This window comes from Cygnus atratus, chromosome 7, assembly GCF_013377495.2.
Source record: "Cygnus atratus isolate AKBS03 ecotype Queensland, Australia chromosome 7, CAtr_DNAZoo_HiC_assembly, whole genome shotgun sequence".
Classification (NCBI taxonomy): domain Eukaryota; kingdom Metazoa; phylum Chordata; class Aves; order Anseriformes; family Anatidae; genus Cygnus; species Cygnus atratus.
In genome coordinates, this window is record NC_066368.1 from 22204177 (window position 1) to 22222216 (window position 18040).

Consider the following 18040-nt stretch of genomic DNA (forward strand, 5'->3'; position numbering starts at 1 on the left):
TTGGTTTTTTTTTTTTTTTGGAGACATCTTCCAGCCTGTTTGCCTACTACACTGCTTTTCATTTTTCTTGTTTGCATCAGCCTGATGGTTTAAAATGGTTTTGGTACATAGCTGTGCTGTTATACTCATGAACACAGTAACATTCAAATCTGCTTCCAAATCTTCTTTGTTAGTGTTGTTTAACTGAACTCTTGATTTCTTGTTTTTCTTGATGCTCCTCTGTTCTCCATTTGAGCCTGAGGTTCATCCTGACTCTGTTGCAAACTGATGCTGTCTGTACCCATGCCGTACATGTCAAAGAAGGCTTTGAATTTCTGTAAGCTTCCCTAGGTGTATATTGCAATAGCCTTCCCATCTGCCCTTAAATTCTTCCTTTCCCTAAACTCAGCGAGCAGTTTTTTCCAATGTTGAAATAAGACCTTTTGGGACAAAGTTTAACTTTTTGTTCTAATATTTATTTTACGTGCTTGAAAGTACAAATCTAGCCTAGAGAATGTGTATTTTTGCTGTGTGTTAAGAGACTGAGATGACTTTTAATTTTGCTCTTTGTAAAATGTAAATTACTGACAGAGTAACAAGGGGCTGTAATACAGGGTTTGGTATATTGCTGTGTATGCTGCAAATTACTGTAGCATTAACTTTGCTTCTTACCTAGGGCTGTGTAACATTTCAGATTGTTTTGTTGCATCTGCTACAAAGCAAAGTTTTTATCTTCTGCCTTGGTGTTAGCTTGTGTAGCTGACAGGTGGGCAGCAGGGTTTTGAGCAAAACGCTGGGCGGCTGGATTCTGCATCTGACGGCCACTGCAATAAAGTCCCAGCCCATCTGCTGGGACAGAAACCATGGATGCATGTTTTGCAGGCATTTTGCTGCTCCCGAGGTGCTAGTTGGCCTTGCTGGGGGAGCTGGTGGTGTCGCTGAGGTCGCTGGGGTAGTCCCCATATGGGGCTGGCAGCATGCGAATTGTGAACCTTTATGTGCTTTTCTTCTGAGTGGTGTTCGCAACCAGGCAGGCCACTTGGTGCATAGTATGTATGTTTTTAGCAAACTTCTTAAGGTGCTTTTTGCATGACTTCTGCAGTTAGGATGCAATTAGCTTGTTCCTACTGTTGCCTTATTAGTTACTGTGGTGGGCTTAAACTCATTTGGGAAAGGATGTGCCCCAGAGGATTGTGCCCTTTTATTTTATTTTTTTTTTAACTGTTCATCTAGTCCCTGATGCTTTTGGTCATTGTTTTTTCATAAAAATAGTAATCGCATAGTGCCAGATTCCTACCTCTGGAGCGTAAAAGATGACAGCTACTACTGTCTGCTCTGAATGACCCTCTACATTAGGAGCCATTCAATTCAGCACCAAGTAAATATTCGTGAAAATGTCCCGTTCCTAAAGCAGGGTCACTTGGAAAATGTCTATTCCATTATAAATATTGTGGACTTTTTTGTTTGCAGCTTCCTTCTATTAGAAATTTTAATCAGAAAATGCAGACTAAATGCTCTTCAAAAGGAAACGTAATGAAACTGCTGCATCTTATTTAAACCACTTACTTGAAGCAGTGTATTTTTGACTGTTTTTAATATCTTTTTGTGTACCAATAGGTAGTCTTGGGTATTAACACGTCTGTATAGATGCAGTCTTCAAATACTAACAGTTATGATTAAGGAATGATGCGGTTCAGAAAATTATTAGTTATGGATCAGTTGTGAACTGTAAGCTAATCTATATGCTTTTAGTTTCATTTCATATAAAAACAAAAATAAAAAAAATCTATTTACCTGAAATTTCATCTGTGAATTACATTGAAAGAAAACTGTGTAATAAAATAATGTGTAAGTTGCTGAAGGCCTGGCATGTGCGAATATGCAGAATGGTAATCTACATTGCATGAATAATTTTTTAAATTATGAGACTGACGAATATTCTCTTGCAGGGAACAATAGAGTAAATCTTATTGTAGCTATGACAATGTATTTTTAGTATCAACTAATTTTCAAATACGTCAAGCTAAGCTTTGCTTTTTTTTGGAGACGGATGGAATATTTGCAGATGAAAAGGTTTGCGGCTTACAAACTACGAAGCGTAGTTTGGTTTGATGTGAATGCGCTGGAAAACTTGGAGTTTGGTTCATGAGGTGCCTGCTCCTTCAAGCACTGCTTGTGGCCGTCAGGAGGTGTTTTTCTCCCATACTAGGTTGACTGTAGTGGAAGTCTCATTTTAACTAATCATCCTTAAATAATAATACGTGTTTTGGTTGTACTCATGTGTGACTGAGTGTGTGACTGAGTATGTATGCAGGCTGCTCTAATGAGATACTGAATTCCAAGATGCCGAGATGTGGCAGGGATGAAACCTCTGCTAATGTGGCCGGTGTGCTTTTCCTTCTAATGCCTGTGTATTTTTGTTGTTAAGAGCGTTTGAATGACTTGGTGGGCCTCTGAACTTTAATTTCTCCAATATTTCTCTGTTGAAGGGTAGAGGCTTTTGAAGCCATGTAGCTGTTGGTTCAGATGTACCCCTAGGATTTAATCAGAATATTGTTGGGCTCACAAAATCCCCAAGCTGGTTCATCTCGTGTATGTTCCACTGCTTCTCCCCAGAATGGACTTGTAGTCGATTTTCTTAGCCTCTGTGGTGCTCCTTTGCTATAATTTAGACCAAGTTTTCCAGATCCTTTCAAATCCTTCGCAGTGCTTGATTCCTGTAAGAAAAGCATCACTTTCTTGCTGTGGGCCCCCAAACTACAGGGGCGGTCTGACACTCACCATGCCTCAGTTCCTTACGGTCTCTCATGGGCATTCTTACAAACACTCTGCTTGAAAGGCTGGCTTTATTTTATCAGGCAGAAAGCCTCATTTTGAGCCTTGGAACGAAAGAAATGGCTGAAATTGTAATGCTGGTTGATATAAGTAATGTGAAAGCTTTTATTATGCTTTCTTCTTCAGCATGCTGTTTGAGTAATGCTAATAATTAGTGCCTTTGTTATGAGGGTTTCGGGGCCCTGTGGGGGTGGCTAAGACCAGAAGAGCAGTACTTAGTCAAGGCACAGCACAGAAAGCGTAGCCGTGCCGTAGCACAGAAGGAGCGAGCGAGGAAAGCGGGTATCTGTCATCTAGTCAGCCTTACGGATTGCCGGCTTCTTTGTTGCTGAAAGCAAAAACAGCACAGACGTAGCTGTTCTTTTTGTGGTTTCGATTGGCCTGCACAAGGAATTAGAGTGATAGTATGTGAGGTTAAACTAAATTTCTGGAGAGAGTCAGGTTTCTGCAGCAGTCCGAGCCCGTGCCTTCCTGCAGACAGTACGTGAAGGCCAGCCTGCTTCACATCCCATGTGGCAGGGGGTCAGTGCTGGTGGCCTTTGATGCCTAGTCGTACCTTTTGTTGAAATAACTCCGAAGCTATCAAACACATAGAAAGCATCTTAAATGCTGAAGGATTAACCCTGTGCGCTATATAGCCTTGAGGCGTACTTGAAAAGCACCATGACAGGGGCAGAATGGCTGCAAGGCCTACTGACTGGTTTGGGCTTCTGAAAGCCCAGTCCGGTTCTTTTCCAGGAAGCTGTGATCCACTAATGGATCCTGTCCTTGAAAGACTTGTATCATACTCATAGTTTAAAACCACAAAACTCATCATAATGCCGAAGCTCTGCAGGCAGCTGGGCTATGTCCACATTACCAAACAGTTCAGAAATGAAGCACTGAGGAGCCGGTGCCCACCCGTAGGTGCTTTGAGGGGCTCTAGTTTTGTCTGGATCTAGGTTTAGCATCCCCACTTGTTCATTTGCACAAGCTGCTGTAGGGGCCTTTACGAAATGCCATAATGCAATAGTTACAGCCTGAAGGGAGGCTTGGAGGCTCCACCTGGGTGTGACCAATGGCATGGCAAACAGTGTAGTTGTTGAGACTGAATCTCAGGAAAATCAGGAAAAACACTTCAGTGGTTTTGTTGCTCGTTTCCTGTCATAGCATTACGCTCACGGTGGCCCTTCAGCAGCTTGGGCTGGCGGGAGGTGTCCCTGCCTGTGGCAGGGCTGGGATTTGGTGATTGTTAAGGTCCCTTCGGCCCAAACCCTTCTGTGACTGAAGAGAACGTGGGTTCTACTACGTACCCATCTGGACAGTCTCCCACAGAGATTTAGATGATGAAATTTGTGTTTTCAGAAGAACCTGTATCCTTATAAGTTCGTCACAGTTTAGAACTTCGGCCTCTTAACTCCATTGCATGCCAAGTCAGAACTGCACGTATAATTTTGGGCATGCTAATGTAACTTTTAAATTTCCCAGTTAGTCTTCCAAGAAATGAATTGGTGATGTTATTCCCGTAACAGTGGTGCCTCCTCTGTTAAATGTGATCATCTTTGGTATTTGATTAATACTCAGGGGATCACTGCAGTATCACACTCTTGTATTCTCCAGTTTGTGTCATTTGATAGAAATATAATAAACTACGTAATAAATCCTTGAACTTCTTGTTTGTATAGCCTTTCAGTTTTGTATATGGAAGATATTTCAAGTAGCTCTGTTATTCTTTGTGTTATAGATGTAGCTAAACTCAAAGCTAAAAGGGGATCTTGCAATTGCATGGGATCTATTTTCATTTCAAAACTATCTAAAATTATTTACAAAACTAGTTACAAGATAACTTTTTTTTCTTTTTTAACTTCTCTGCAAATGGATTTCATCAGATTTTGAAGGAAAAAAATTGGATTTTTTTTCCAGCGAAATGGTCATTGGGGCAGGATGTGGTTGTGCTAAACTTCATGTGCTATTATTGAGCTTAGTGGGTGGACAAATGGATAAATCTTGCCTTTTCTTTTTTTTTTCCCTACAGGTCCAAGGAGCTAATAAAGGAAGCAATCCTTGACAATGACTTCATGAAGAATTTGGAACTGTCGCAGATCCAGGAGATTGTGGATTGTATGTATCCCGTGGAGTATGGCAAAGACAGCTGCATCATCAAGGAGGGAGATGTGGGTTCCCTGGTGTATGTCATGGAAGGTATGGTTTAAAATGCTAACAGTTCTTTTTCTTTTATGCAACATGTGCAGATGAAAGCTGTATTTCATGGGAAAAATCATTTTGAAGAAAGAGGTTAAAAATGTTGTCTAAATATGGCTGTTGAAGAATTGTGTGGACTACTTTTGCCTGGAAAATTCCATACCAGAATTGTGTGCTTCCCTATATAAAGAAAGAGGGTTAAAGCTCTTAACCCAGCACTGAGATGTGTTGGAATAAGCCTCCACTAAACATAGTTCTTTGGCTTTGAGGCAATATCAGTTCTTTGCTGTATAAATTACGGGCATAACAGAAATAATGGTGTTATGAAAATGGGAAATCATGGTAAAACAAGTAGAATGTGGTAATAGCTTGCTACCTTATAGGGTATTGTGAGAACGAGCTTTTAAATAGTGTCAAAACATGTGGAATCTCTGCAGAAGCAATGTGTTTCATAATAGAAAGTAGTATTTTTCTGCCTTGTGCACAAAATAAGTGTATCGTCTGCAGTTTAGCATGTCTGATTTGTCACAGTATGTGTTGTGGCACGGTTCTGTCTTCCTGGTGGCACATGAGAGCAGCAGTGGTGTTCTGTTGTTCTTGGGAGCCATCGGGTTTCTGAAAATCTTTTAGCTGGATGGGTGTTGACAGCACTCTGCTTTTCCAAAATGTCAGCTATTAGCATTCTGTCTTATTCTTTCCAAGTTCTCTAAATTTGTATGCTGAATTGGGCATATTTTATGTATATTTTCATAGGAAGTTTATGCTCATCTGTAGGAGTTACTAAGCTTGATCGAGCCTCATGCCCATCTACTGTTGCATCCCTATTCTAGCATCTGATAGTGTTGTGAAAACATTGCTGTTTTAATTCAACTAACACAACAAATAAGTTGTTGGTTTGATTTGGTACAATACACATGAATAGATGCTTACAAAATCTCTTTGTGCTGCTTACCAGAGCCGTCTGACACACTTGCAAGCATTTTGACCAGATAATACACAAGGGGAACAGAGGTTTCCTGCTTGCCTGTGTCTTTTGAGTGAATATGAGAAAACTCCAGATTATGTATAACTTGCGTGTTTATATATATTTGTACATGTACAAATAAATTTCTTAAATTGTTCTTTTAAACAGAAATATTTTCAAGGCAGTAAGCCATTCTTTAAACGTGGTTTCTTGCCAAAGTCTTAATGTTGTATAGTTGCAAATGCTCTTTACTAGTTTCAGAAAACAGCTTTTAGGTTCTGCCCTTTTAAGGTTAAATCGTTTCTCAGGGCACAGCTTTAATTTCATTAGCTTTTAATATCTATATATTCTGCACACTCAAATGGTATTTTGCATTAGGAAGTAGTTAGTGGGAGATGCCAAAGCAAACAATATGTTCCCACCCTAGGATTATGTGGAAAGATGTAGGTTTTTCGGTCCTACTCCGTTTAAATACAGAAACTATTTTGATGAGGTGCAGGATCTGTCCTACCACTGAGAACATACTGCTTTAAAACAATACCTGAATATTATTATTTTTTTCTATGGTAAAGTGTTTTTGTAGTGCAGAGTTTCTTATCAGACAGTTCTGCGTTTGTTTGCCAAAGTGCCATCACGTCAGAGGCATGCTTGTAGTGTTTCTGCTGCGTGACTGCTTTTGGATGTTATGTTCAGCGTTGTCCCTTGGATAAGCCCTATAACAGCAGAGCGCCTTCGCAATGAGCGCATACTCATCTTCAGTTGAGTGTCCTTGCATCCTTTGCAGAGGATTTTTGGGGCTTTGTGAGCAGACCTTTTCCCACCATGGCTTGGAGTGTTGAACATAGTTGGGTACTCAGATGACCTTTATTTGATGTATCTGATGGTGTGCTATTACTGTGACTTCCCTGAATTTAAGAAATGTTTCTAACTGTTGCTTCAAACTCTGTCCCTTGATTCTTGTCTTCCAAAACAACTGTATGTGGAAGACAACATTGTGTCATTTGGGCTCTTTAGCTTACCCTTGCTCTTCAGGCAGCTCTCTGTGTATGAGGGCATGACTTGGCTCTCCCCCAGTATTTGTTCAGTCTTGTAATTTAATTTAAGATTATTTAGATAGCTATGTAAATATGCATAATGCTTTACAAACAAAATTATGAAGAGTTTATAGTCTTCGGTTAGACGTAATGCAATGAGTGATGATGAAGTAATGGAAATGGGAGATGATGTTGTCAAATGGGCTGGATTATGGTTATGACAGCAGGCTCATTTGCTCATTTTGGCTTATCACTCTATCTCTTCAATTATTAAACAAACAAAAAACTACAACCAACTACAACTTTATTCTTTATAGAGTTCTGCAGGAAAAACCTGTCTTTATGAATATTAGTGAGACGTTTTATTTTCTCAAAAATTGCATAAACACTGCGAATGTTTCTTCCATGTATTCCTCTTTCCTTCCTTGCTTGGGCTTATAAGTGTGATGAATATGAATAAAAATTACTCATGAAGATAATTTGATAACCAGTACTATCAGGCAAGATTCTAATTTATGATTTAACATTTAGATAGAGCCTCTTACCAGAAGTCTGAGATACGTTGGTGATGTTTTCTTAGACTAATTGTAAATCATAATTTAAGTAAGACGGATTTGAAAACATCCATCACTTTCACTGTTACTTTCTGCATTCTCTTTTATTGCTGTAAAGCAGCCATAGTCTCCATTTTAAGTTTCTGCTTATCCTTATAAGGCTTATTAGACCTGAAGATTCTTCTAGTCTTGGTGAGACCTTTATGATTATGATCCTTGAGTGTTTTGGTTCTTTAACCTGCATGTTAGAATACTTACCTCCGTGACACTTGCTGAGCTCAGGGAATCTTAAAAGGCTGAATAATGATGAGTGTTAAAACCCAAACTCTTCTTTCTTTACTGTGGCTTGATTATGATTTCTGAAAGTAAGTCCAGACTTGCTATTTTTTTCGGGTGGAAATGGTTGTAGCACTGTACCTCAGCGAAGTGTCAGGAGAAGTCTTGACTCTGCTTTCCCATGTTCTCTTTGGTTCTATCAGAAAGGTAATTCGCTGCTGCCCGATACAAGGTTTGCACGCACAGTCGCTTTCATTCATGCATTTGCCCAGCAGTACCCGTGCTAACAGGTTTGACTCCTTGTGTTCTTTGTCTTATTATTTTTACCTTGCATCTGGTGTCCTGCCCTCCTGGTGTTTCTTTTTATGATCAGGAGCCAGAGCAGCACTGGTATGAACTGATCAGACCCTACAAATGACGAGTGGGCCAATACAGTGAAGTTTGACAGAGGTTACTGATGTGAAATACTATCAGAGGGAAAGCAGCATAAGGTTGAAAGGGAAAATGTTCTCTCCATCTCCAGCATGCTGTTGTCCAGTGTGAGAGGTAGGAGCATGGCTCTCGTGTGTACCGTGCTTCAGCTGGATCACCTTTTGTTCTTCAGGCCCAACAGGAGGGAAACATCCACTAGATTGAGGAGCTCTTAATCTAAACGCCCTCAAGCCTAAATGTGCACTGATCAGGAGCTGGCTTTACAGGGTGTTTGTACAGAATAACTCTTCAGTTGGGCACGGCTAAGCTAGATGTGCAGTTAGTTACCACGTTGAGAGGATGAGACTAGAAATATTCTCAGTCACGTCTGTAAAAGTAGGTCTAGTAGACTTCCCTCTTCTGGCCATGTGTCTGGCCTTTTGGACTGGCTCTGTGTTTCTTGATTCAGAAAAGTTTTTTGTAAAGGCTTTTGTTTGTTGTTGTTGTTAAAAAAGTCATTGAAATACAGGCAGGATTTAAGTGGAAGATTACCTGGTTTTCTGGTGGACTTTTTCATGGGCTTTCATGAAGTGCAGGTGTTAGGAGCTACCAAGCAAGAGCTGTGCTTGTTGGAGAGCCCTCCTGGGTCACTCTCTAGGACAACCCTGCTGCACAGTGCCACATGGCGTCCTGAGCATGAAAGCCCGAGGATCACTGCTTCTCATGCAACAACCAAAAACTTCTCTTATAACTGTGCTTCGAAGGTGAAAATTAATTGTGATATAAGTATTTATTGTGGACGGAAACTGATGGAAAAAAATTAGCATGCGTGCTCTGACCACCTACAGCAGAAGCATGCCTTCAGGATGTTTGAAGCTGGTATTGAAGAGAGGGATGAGTGATGCTGTGGCTTATGCATCTGAACTAGTCTGCTGGCACTCTGACTGCAAGTAAAGCAATTTTGACAATAAAACAAGCTAACCAAAAATACTGCCTTTCTTGTTAGTAAGTATGCTGCTCATGCATACTAATATGAGCAGACGTTGAACAGACTTTTGTCTTCTTATTATTTTTTTTGCTCTGAAAGAAACCTCAATTTTATCTCTGTTGGTCAGTCATATTCTGTCTCTAGGATTAGGTCATTGCCTCCAGTTTTCTTTAAGGGGAAAAGGCTCTTGTTTTGCAGGTTTGGATTGGTTGTCTTAAAGCCTTTTTTGGGCATTACATTTCTAAAACTTTCTGAAAGCACTTAAAAATGTGAAAACCTGGAAAGGTCTCTTTCTGAGAGATGCATCCAGATCTGTACCGTGTTGACAGCCTTGAGTTATGTGTGGGTGTTACCTCACACTAATGAGGATGAATGTGATATCCCACATCTGAAACCAAATGTTTCCTCTTGTGCTCCCTCTCTGTCTGAACCTGTCAACTGCAGGATGTCATGTTTGATGGCTGCATTATGAAAGGAAAATATATTGGCAGAGCTGTAGATGAATCAGGTGACAATGTAGAAGTTTTAGGCTCTCATGTGGATAACAGTCATGCCACTATAAACAGTTCTAATTTTTTGTTCTGATTTTTTTTAGAAACTATATTAATAGGTTTACAGAGCCCTTCTTTCATGCTTGTTGCTATTCCTATGAAATGTTGGAAGAAGTAACAGAGTGAGTTGTGTGGAGGGGATTTAAAATACTTGAATGAACTCTTTTGTGGCTTATCGTTTTGTATCGGCAGTGGGGGCTGTAACATCCTCCCTGACTGCTTGTCCTGCAAGTTGGTACTGAGGTTGCAACCCTACCAACACCCATTGGGCTCCTGATGCTGTGGGGATGAGAACGGAAGAAGCAGTTTTCTGAGAGATCATGATGGGAAGCAGCCTATGCTTTCCCCAGCCCATCTTTTAGAGCGACATTTGAGAGGAAAACCCACTAAATTTCATTTTACTTTAATCTTCAGTCAAGGAGATTCTCCTTCGGGAGACTTGGTTTCGCGCTTTGTTCTTCGTAGCTTCTCCAAAGCAATGAAACATCTAATTGTGCTTTCCCATGGGGACGTGGGGTTTGGGGAGCTGGAGACATCGTGGGAAGGAGCGCGTTCCTAGAAAGTGCAGGATTTGCAAGCAAGTCAAGCTCAGGGAACACAGAGGAAGATAAATACAGTCTCTGCAGCCATTTGAACTACAGAGAGAAATGCAAGAGGCCCTAGATCTGCCATCAGAGGCAGCAGAGCTGTCTGGTCTCAGATGAGATTCTTGGGATCTCAAAGCAACTCCTCAGTCTGTTGGGATTTTTGTTGCTGAATCAAAAACCAGAGAAGGCATGTAGATACTATCTGTCTTCCTCAAGACATCAACTTGCTGCTGCCTGCGGGTTATCACAGCTTTTGCCCAAGTTTTGTGGTACCATAAGGCTTACCATTAATCTGTTGGTCAGCGTGCTTATCCTTGGTCTCGTTTCTGAAGGTGTGCTGGATGGAGTACATCACCCTTCTCTCCTATTTGCTTTTGGCAATTATGCAGTTACGTTTTTTTTTTGTTTGTTTGTTTTTAATGGGAGAGTGATCACTGCAGACTCTCGGCTACTAAATGCGATCGTGCACAAATACTGCATTCAGTCTGTCTTTGTGTCACCTCTCTCTGACCCCTTTGTTGTCTCTTTTGGACTAGTCTCAATAAGAATCTGATTTAATAGGACATAATTGCTCTTCTAGCCCTAGGGTCTTCTGAGTCAGTTCCTTCTCTTCTCAGAAAGCATTTGGTAGGGCTGTTTCTTCTAAACCAGAGAGAGATGGAGAACAGAGGCCCATGCTGGATTTAAGTGGACTAAATGCCTTTGCTCCCAATTTTTTTTTTGGCAGAGCTCTGCATGGGCAGAGCTCTGTGTCTGCTGGGGCATCTCGCACCAGTGCTGCACGCCGCAGTGATGCGCGGAGAGGCCGAGCTGAGTCCACGCAGGTGGTGACCTGCCTGGCTGCCGTGTGCGCCCGAACGGTGTCCTCACTAGACTTTCTCAGGGTTGGTGGCCCTTCATATCATTCGTGGAACCATGAAGTGGCAGCTTTTTTTGTTGGAGGACCCAGACAGTTTTCAGTGCTTTTTCCAGATGTACTCCTGGTAACGTAGCTGGGTATTCCAATCTATGTTGCCACCTTTCAGCATGTCCTGAAGATGCTTGGGAATGTGATAATGGGTGCATCCACTCTAATCGGGGGTTTTCCTAACACAATCGAGGCAGTTCTACTTTAAAAACTTACGCTGCCTTTCAGTGTGAGTGTTTTGTGCTCTACCTGAGTCTCTAAACCTCTTTTTGAGAGGGTTGGATCTGCCCAAGCAAACATAAAAAATAGCATCTCAAAGCACAGATGTTACGTGGCTCTTGAGACTGGAGAGCATTTATTCAGTGTCCATAAGGGGCTCTGCGTAGGAAGGAGTCAATTAGACATTTGTGGCAAAGTGGGATTTTCTGCCCAGCATGCCAACAAATCAGTAGCCTCTGAAGAAGCTACCTTTCACCCTACTTCCCACTGGTTTTGTAAAAATGTACTGTGGCATTAGTTTCTTCTTCACTCATCTGTTTAATGTCTTCTGCTTTTTTTTTTCTTTTTTCTTTTTTTCATCATGCTGGAGTTGGGCATGTTTTTCCTGCAGTCTGAGATACTGTTCCTTACTGGAGTCCTGCAGCCTTCATGGGTTTCCCATTCATGTCTTTGTTTTTTCATGGAAGTAAGTGGTTTTGTGGCTGTCTCCTCTGGGAAATTTTCTTTCCGTCGTTACTCATTCCTGTCTACATCCCCATGTCCAGCGCTGAGACCGCTAGATATCAGGGCAGGACCTTTTCGTAAGGCTTACTGAGCTTAAGAGGTTCTCTAGGACTGATGCCTTGGCTCTTGAGGTTACCCTATTGCAGAGCAAGCTTCGTTAAGACTTGTTGGAGGCAGAAATACCATGTGTCATTCTAGCTGTGTAAGACGTCTCAGTAGCTTCCAGTTGGAAACTGGCCTTTCGTGGTGCCAGCATGTCTGTAAGACTTGAAGACCATCCCTTGGGCAATGTAGATAACGCTAAGAAATTATTTGTAGAGCTCCCAGCAATAGGAATTTACATATGGGACCAAGGAGCAAGGGAGGTTGCCAGCTGTGTTCCTCAAATTTGCTGTCATTCATTATGTGTGTTCACATCTGGTGCTGCATCTCCTGTAACTCAGAGTCTTGGAGAAGAGTCTGTGGGACATAGGAGTGAAGAGTGAGATCCTAAAATGCTTCTGGTTGCTTTGCTTTCATTACATACTCACCTTTTGGTGGGTATTTCACTTGAGGATTTCCATGGAGCTTATCCCACCTCTTTTGATGGTGAGGTTTTTTTCTAGCAGTCATTTGATGCTTTTGAGACTGTTTTGTGGCCTGCCTGAGTACTTGCAAAAAAATTTGGTAACGTTACGTTGAGCCCTGCTCAACAGAACAATTTTGCTGTTTTGGGCACTCTCCAGTAACTGTACTTGTATCACTTGCCATCACAATACCATCGTGCCCCTGTCTGGGGCGTGTGGTCCCAAAAGACAGCTCGATGTGCGTGCTAGTATCAGCTGTGTCCTGATCTGCTTGGGAGTACTCAGAGCATTTCGCTGTCATCTCTTCAGTGGTGTTAATACCCCAGGAGAGTATTTAGGAACTGGCAGCTTAAGAACAATAAGAAGGTTGCCATGTGACTTTGCATGCTTTTTGTGGATGCGGTGTGAAAACGTGGAGCACTCGAGAAGTCTCCATAAGGTATACATCAAATAGAGAAGCGCCTGCATGTTTGCTGCAGCAGTCTGCAACTCCAGCTAAATCTGGCTCAGCACGTCACAGGGGGCTTCACGTGTCTTCATAGGTTCCTGTGAATTATAAGTGTCTGTCAGTGTGAAGGTGGAACAGAAACCTGTTTGTTAATTTTCCAGGATTTCTCAAACTATTGCTTTCAGAAATTGAGCATTGTTCCAACTGCTTCCATTTGGAATTACTACAATCCAGGATAAAATTTGATTAGTTTTTTTCCTTCCCCTCCACCCCCTGAAGTAAAAACTGTGGTTATTTACTGGTTAGAAAATCCACAAGGAGGATTTCTTACCAAGTCTTTTGCCATAAGTAGGCGAAGTGTGCACTTTGTGTGGCTGTTGCATTGAGATGGCTTGGTTTTGCACTCTTGAGGCCCAGCCTACATGAGCACCATTATGGATGCTTGTTCCTCTATTTTTTCAACTTAAAACTTGTTTCTAGCAGTCTTCTGGGATAGGATATATGAATGTTGAGCTGCTGTGTTCGTTTACTGTGTGGTGTTTGAGAGCCTTCTGTATTGCCTGTCTCTGAGAGAAATGGGGTGTTTGTGCTCCGTTGTTTTCATATGTAGTACAATATAAATGCAAGTGTTCCAGCTTTATCATCTCGTCACTTTAATTCTACAGTGTCTTAATAATTAACGTACCTAAATGTAGCTATTTACTCAGACAGGGAGAAGTAAATATTTCTTGCACTTATATCATGAAATGTTCATGAGATCAACTAGGATATGAAATTGTGATTGTCACAGTGGCAGTGTTTTATAGGCAGTGATTGTGTTCATGATTAGATGTGGTTTGATATTTGTTGAGTATAAAGTAATTATGTTTAAAGCTACAGATCTAACTCTTTGCACTTAAATGACTGCACAGTAAGAACAATAGGGGTCTATAAACATAGTACTGGAATATTGCTCCAGTGGGTCACTGGAGATACTCTCATTTACCCTTTCTCCAGCAAAGAACTCCAACAAAACAGCAAATTGGTATGTTTGTATGTATATTTGTGTGTGTATATATATACATATATATATATATATATATTTTTTTTTTTTTAGGAGCTCATATGAAGCTAATAGACTTGCTGAATCGAAGCAAACCAGGGTTTATAGAAGGAAAGATTATAATGTTTTATTAGGGCAGTGGGAACACTCATTGTCACCTGAGCCAGGATTTAGGAAAGAAGGTCTGAATAAATCTCACAGGTATTAGCATACGAGCTTGCAAAACAGAAATACAGTTTAGGCAGGAGTAACGCAGTGCTGTCTGTGACCACCGTCCTGCAGCCTGCTGCACTGCTCAACTAAGGTGCTTCATGAGGTGAGCAAATAAATCAACACAGGTGAGCTACAGGTTATGTACTGACCTCTTTATAAAGAGCAAACAAACAAACAAAACCCTAAACCCTATATAATTTATGTTGAGTGATTGCACAATGTTGCACTTAAATTCTAAGGGTATTATTTGATTAAATAATTCCTTTTCAGTCATCAAAACCTAACCTGTGGTTTGTTTAAGCCAGTATTTGGTACCACGGGAGGAGAAAATGCGATCAAAGCTGGGAGCTAATGACTTCAGACCTATCAAATGCTTCCTTTGTAGCTATCTGTGTGATAATAGTAAAACCACTTCAGGTTTCTCAAGGTATTGCAAAATTCTGGTCAGTGGAAAAGGGGGAACTGTACAGTAATTAAAATCTTTGTGTGAATGCTGTCAAACACCTGAACAGCTGAGTCTCAGATCTCTATCCTCATTCAAGTCATGCTGTTGGTGTGAGCTTCCCTGTTACATTCAGCGGAGAGAACTGCCTGGCAGGTTCTTAAGCAATGCTTTAATAATTTTAGCGTCAAGATGACCTGAAAATATTTTCATTTTGAAAATCAAAGTCCAGCTTTCTTTGGGATCTGCTCATATTCGCATTTATGACTCTTGTTCTCAGTCTCTTTGCGGTGTATTATTGAACAAGGCTGGAGCAAATTCAGCAGAAGCTGCAGTCTTCATTTCTAGGGAGGAGTATTTGGAGTTTATCAAATAGATGTATTGTTCTGTAAATGCATTCAAACAGCCTGGTTTGTCTGCGGGCAGTTAAACATTCATTTTCCCCATTTCAGGGAAGAAAATGCATAGGTGTAACCTCTTAAAAAAGGGTTATCGGTGTAGAGGAAACATAATTGAATGTATATTCTCCTCACAGAAGATCATAGTTGTTGATGAGTTATTTATTTTTCTATTTCTCAGCAGTTATGCAAAGACTGCTTTTGTCCTGAAGGAGGGTTTTATTTACCAAATAAATTGGTTAGATAAAGTCTCATTCATTTTATTAATAGCAGCTGAAAAGGGAGGCACAAATGTCTTTGTCTCCCCCACTGTTCCATGATTCCCTTTTACTGAAACTCCCACAACTGCAATGTAAAATAAAAGGACTTTTCATCATAATAGTATACATGAAAGTGCCTGGATTTTGACCTTTGTTTCTGCCCATTAAAATCTATGGCTATATAATTTAGACTATGTATGCAGATAGAAAGGCTCCGGTGTTAGCAATCCAAACTATTATTAAAGGAACATTAGAGGCAAAATGTTCTCTTTTGTTAGGCTTGATTTAGGCTTGATTTGTTTTGGATTGCTTGTTTACTTTGAAAGCTGATCTGCAAAAAACAAGAACTGTTAGAGCCCTGTGCCCTTTCCTAATGCTCTAGCTTCTACACAGAAAGCTCAAAATAAACAATCTGGGGAAGGAGAGAGAGGCTTCCTGCTTCTTGCTTAAACTGGAAAGTCAGGTCATCTCTACTTGTAAGATTATTAATATTTTTTAAAGTAATCTGAAGTGGAAAATGAGAGAATAAAAACAGGACAATGGGGAAAGAAGCAGGCTTCTGGTCTGTAGAAATCCAGTGTCTCTCATAGTTGAGTGAGACAGTGTGCTGTTACGGATCAGTCGAGATGGAGCGGATGAAGGTGCTTGCACCATCCTGGTGGGTGAGACCTGCACCATGCGGGTTCTGGGTGCGATTCGAGTGGTAGCTTGGTCGTAGCTGTCCCACGCAGCAGTGGGTGAAATGGGGAAACCCAACAGTGGTCCTGAATCACAGAGGCAAGATTTCAAAATACATACGTGCTCCTTGAGTGCTTTGCCCTGGTTGAACACACAGGGGAAACACAGGTGAGACTTCATCACCCTCCTCTTTGCAGTGGGAACATCTCCCATGGCTCTATTTGGCCAAGTCTGTCTGCAGACCAGAAGTTTGAGATAGCAAAATCAGAGAAAGAGTGGAATGAATGGGAATAAGGTCAGGGAAGTGGGGAGATTTTGATGTCCTTCAGCAAAGTTTTCTTATTTTTCTTTCTGTTTAATACATTGGTCCTGGTCTCAAACTTCTGTGTAGCACTTGCAGATGAGTCTTGCCAAAAACGGAGGATTTTGTTCATGGGAAACTGATCTGATGTCTCTGTATCTAAAAGATTTATGTTTGCAGTGTATTCTAAAATAATGGAAATTACAATGTATCCCAGCAGCTGCTATTCGTAGCACATCTAGGCGGAGATGATAATTAAATGCAATCTGAATACATAGGAATTTAAGATTGAAAAACTAATAAAAACAAGATATTTTGCTATCCTTTTGCTGAATATTTTTATAACCTCTCAGTTCTGACTGAAAACAGCTATTTCGTGAAGCAACTAGAACATGAAGTAACACTGGGTAGGCTTTCTCATATTAAAAATAAAAGCAGAAACTGAGGTTTAAGATGATGCAGATCTTGAAAAGCAATAATCCTGTTGTAGTTATGCAGCCACATCCTTCCTGTAGAGATTCACAAGGGACTGTTTATCACCGCTGAATTGATACAAACTCTTATCTTGAAGTAGGAGGAAACTTGAAGTTCTTTTCTGCTAATGATGTATAGCGTTACAGGTTTCTTCAAGCTAATCATACGTTGTGGTGCTTCTTGCTCTTTACCAGCCTTTGCCTCCTTTCTGGTTCTGTCATTGTCCTTGGGAGGATGGAGAGGGATAGGAGCTTCTGAGAGGACTTTGTGCACAGCTGGGTGAAACCTTATGTAAATGAACCTTTGCAGGGTTTTGAGCTCAAAACGTTGTGTTCTTGCCCAGGTCCTCTTGTGGCAGTTGCTGTCATTGGAGAAATAAAGCCAAATTCTAATACTGATAAAAGAGCTTCAGTGGGAAATAACAGCCCGTGGCAAAACTCTGCTAACTTTGCTGCTGCAAAGTGGTGTAAAACTTGTGAATTTTGGTGCAGACATCCCTGGGAAAATATTCTTATGGACCGTGGGCTGGTTTCTGTCCCTAAGCCTGGTGGTTTTCCAGTTTGTAGTAATCCATGGGGGAGACGCAACCCAGAGGCTGTAAAACTCTTAGGTTCGAGCATAGACCTTTGTTACAGCTGGGTGGTCAATGTGCCCTAAAATGACAACAATTTCCAGAGATCTCCTTTAAACACTGGTTTCCTGTGTTGAAATTTGGACTGAACTAAATCCGTGGAAGATCTTTTTTCACCAAGGAATGTGTTTATTCCCAGTCAGTACAAGATAAGAGAGGGAGGTGGTGTTCTTGGTAATGTTCATCTGGAGGGAACAACTGGACCTCAAGAGCTGCATGATGAATGAAAAGAGAGGAAGTTTATTTTCTGCTTTTCTTCAGCAGCTCCTGCTTGTTATCAGTTGTCAGCTATCTGCAGTACATTGTTTTCCTTCTTGGAAAAAACAAGCCTTTTTCAAGACCCTGCTTAGTTGGAAATATTTAACACTGCAGGACTAACCTTGCTCATAACTGCTGCTCAGAGGGTAATTTATTTCCTAGTCTTGTGCTCTGTTATTGAACAGATCGTGACTGTTGGGGAATTCAAGCATTTTTGTTTCCTTAGCTGCTTTTGGTGATGGTTGGGAAAGCTGGAGAGGGCTGAGATGTCCCAGCAGGTTTTCTTGCTGCTTTGCCCTTTGAATTTTATTGGTAATCTCAATTTTCCATCTTACTTTT

At 41.0% G+C, this 18040-nt stretch overlaps 1 protein-coding gene across 3 annotated transcripts in view; it reads left to right on the top strand.

Moving 5' to 3' along the window:
* PRKG1 (protein kinase cGMP-dependent 1) overlaps window positions 1-18040 on the top strand; it is a 467733-nt gene that overhangs the window by 52118 nt on the left and 397575 nt on the right. For all 3 annotated transcript variants that reach the window (XM_035538227.1, XM_035538220.1, XM_035538236.2), the window contains exon 2: window positions 4829-4995. In XM_035538227.1, the coding sequence (XP_035394120.1) occupies window positions 4829-4995 (167 nt within the window). The remainder of the gene's footprint in view (window positions 1-4828; window positions 4996-18040) is intronic.